At 37.2% G+C, this 3,222-nt stretch overlaps 1 protein-coding gene across 1 annotated transcript; it reads left to right on the forward strand.

Annotated features, from left to right (window-relative positions):
* Positions 1–440: 440 nt before the first annotated feature.
* On the forward strand, positions 441–1,616 carry LOC146887093 (uncharacterized). Its single transcript, XM_085672016.1, has 4 exons — positions 441–503; positions 647–780; positions 881–1,079; positions 1,152–1,616. The coding sequence occupies exons 1-4, from the start codon at positions 441–443 to the stop codon at positions 1,614–1,616; spliced, it is 861 nt and encodes a 286-aa protein (XP_085528142.1).
* Positions 1,617–3,222: the final 1,606 nt, after the last annotated feature.

Raw genomic sequence — 3,222 nt, forward strand, 5'->3', positions numbered from 1 at the left:
AGATTTAGTTTGGTTTGTAATTGGCTATATAGTAGCCCATTCTCCATCAATGAAAAACATCACATTGAGTTACTTTGCATATTCTTCTTATGTGTGTGAGTTTTTTCCAACAAAGTGGTATTAGAGCTTTATGCTCTGAGTATCGAGTGAAAAAGAGAGAGAGAGTGAAACAGTGTGAGAAAGGAAGAAAGGAGTGTGCCTGAGTGAGAGATGGCTAAAGTTGTGAATGGTATGATGGTGCTGCAATTGATGAAGAAAACCAATTATGATAATTAGTGTTTGTAGATGAAGATCTTTCTGGGATACCAAGATATTTGGGATATAGTGGAGACCATGTACGAAGAACCCACGAAGGACGCAAATAAGATGGTGGCCCAGGGTACCACGTTGAAGAAGACACGAGTGAAAGACAGTCGACTTTGTATTTTTTGTACAATGTTATGGACGGCTTCGAGAAGATTGCAAATGTTGCACCTTCAAAGGAAGTATGGGATATTCTGGAGGTTGTATACAAAGGGAACGACTAGGTCAGACAAGTCTGACTTCAAGCTCTCAGAGGAGAGTTTAAAGGGTTGAAGATGGAAGATAAAGAGTAGGTAACTGAGTACATAACTCGGGTAGAAAAGGTGGCTAACCAACTTGGCAGGAATGGAGAGCCAATGCTAGTAAGCCGGTTGTGGAGAAAATATTGAGGTCATTGACAAATGATTTCGAGAGCATCGTATGTGCCATCGAGGAGTCGAAGGACCTGGCAATTCTCTCAGTGAAAGAACTTGCCGAGTCATTGGAGGCCCATGAACAAAGGAGAGGGAAGAAGCACAAACCGCATGATCAAGCACTACAGGCGCAACTTGATTTGAATGAAACTCAAAATACTCAGAGTTGAGGTCCTAGAGGCAGAGGACGAGGTGGAAAAGAACAAGGTGACCAAGGTCGAGGAGGACGAGGTCGAGGTGGACGTGACAGAGATAATGTTGAAGAGAGCACAAATCAAACCAGGCAGCAGAATTGTCATGGTCGTGGTCAAGAAAAGGGCCAAGGAGATCGATCCAAGTCAGAAGTGGAATGCTTCAAGTGTGGCAAGTACGACCATTACGCAAAAGAATGCAAATCGACAAGTTGCTACAATTGTTGCAAGTTTGGTCATATAGCAAAATATTGTCAATCGAAAAAAAAAGGAGAAAAATATTCTCATAGAGGAAGACAATGGGGAGGAGATAAGGATTTTAATGATGATGCAAAAATCAGATGTCAAACTCAAGAGCGGTAAATCAAAAGCTGAGTGGCATTCAGGTTATGTGAAGAAAAGGAGATCAGGTGACGAGCTTAGTCTTGGTTGTTTAAACTCAGTCTGGTATATAGATACTAGAGCGAGCAATCACATGTGTGGAGATGAGAGTTTCTTCAATGAACTCACCAAGATGAAGGCCGAATTAGTGTCATGTGAAAATTATTCTAAGATGGTGATAAAAGGGTGTGGAACAATTCGGCACATGCATAAGGATGGACGAGTTGGAGAAATCAGGGATGTCTACTATGTTCTGGAGCTGAAGAGTAATATTTTAAGCATAAATCAGATAGTGAAGAAAGGAAACTCGATTCTAATAAAGAACTAGGTACTTTACTTGAAGGACAAGCATAGTCAGCTAACAACTTGGGTAGAAAAGAAGAAAAATTAGATGTACAAATTGGATTTGAGCATCTTGCAGAAAAGGTGTTTGAAACGTGTGGACAATGAAGACGTATAAATAGTTCGTAAAGCTTGGTAGAGAGTGTAGAGATCTCAGACAACCCAAAAAAGGACTTGGAGAGCTCGGTGGAGTATGTAGAGAGCTCAATGGAGCATGTGGAGAGCTCATTGGAGCATGTGGAGAGCTTAGTTAGCTCGGTGGGAAGTCTGAATAGCTTGATTAAGTCGGTGAAGTAAGTGGAGTGCCCAAATCGTTCAGGGGAGCAAGTGAACATCTCAGAAAGCTTAGCAAGGAGCCTAGGTAGCTTGGTAGGAAGTCTAGATAGCTCGGATAGCTCAGATCTTGAACAAGAAGAGCAATTATGTGTTGAGAAGGATCTGAGAGTTGTACTGGAGGTGCAAGATGAGATGTGGCAATTGTCCGATCTCTTAAAGAGAGCTCGGTCTATTCAGAGGAACCTAATTAATGACAAGTTGGCCATAGAGAGAATAAAGAACCCAACATAGGGTAAGTCAGCCAAGGTTAAGATGGAGTCGGTTAAAGAGAAGATCAAGTCAGCCAAAGAAAAAAGCAAGTCGGCTAAAGAGATAGAAGATTGTTCGGGATGAGAGAAGAAAAAAAATTAAGATTATGAGGGAGTTTTGTTGGATAATCTTTAATTTTGTTAGATAATATTTAGATTATGTTTTAGATTATAGAGTTGTTTTTATTTAGCAAAGTGATAGGGTATTTTATCTTTGGTGAATTAATTTTAAGTTAGTTGTTATTTTAGTTAGTTGGAGTATCTAAGATTTAGTTTGATAATATGACATACTAGATAAGATTAGATTAGATTAAGATTTAGTTTGGTTTGGTAATATTTGGTTTGTAATTGGCTATATAATAGCCCATTCTCCATCAATGAAAAACATCACATTGAGTTATTTTGCATATTCTTATTGTGTGAGTGAGTTTTTTCCAACCATTATGATTATGATATGTAATCAATGTATATAATTTCATTGTTTGGTTAATAAGTTGTAAATGAATAATTCTATTTGGCTTGATTTTGGACTTAATGAAAGTTATTAGAGTGAAACCATATGTCATGTTTTGTCTTGATCTTGAACAACGATGTTATGTGCATAATGGTTTGTTTTGAATTCTTAGACAAATGTTAACTTGAGATAAAAACTAGACATGCTGTAATGGAAATAACTTATGTTGATTATGAAATTTAGTTCAAGAGTTTATACAATGGTTCAAGAGTTTATACAATGGTTCCAATAAAAAAAAAGGAAATTTGAGTTTTGAAAGATCAATTTGTGAAGGAAGGATTTGAAACTTGAGTTTTAGGTTTTCAAGAAAGTGTTGTAATAAAACATTTTTTACTAGCGTAGATAGTTGTATAAATGATGCATGTCTTGATGAAAAATCTGAAGCCGTGTTAGAGTTTCTTTTGTAGCTATGTTGGAGGTTATATTTATTTACAAATTTCTGATTTCTTAAAAACTAAACTTCGCTTTACAATTTTTTTTTTTAATATCTTGAT

Source organism: Vigna unguiculata, chromosome 4, assembly GCF_037176805.1.
Source record: "Vigna unguiculata cultivar grain cowpea cultivar isolate G323 ecotype 2 chromosome 4, ASM3717680v1, whole genome shotgun sequence".
NCBI classification, from domain to species: Eukaryota; Viridiplantae; Streptophyta; class Magnoliopsida; order Fabales; family Fabaceae; genus Vigna; species Vigna unguiculata.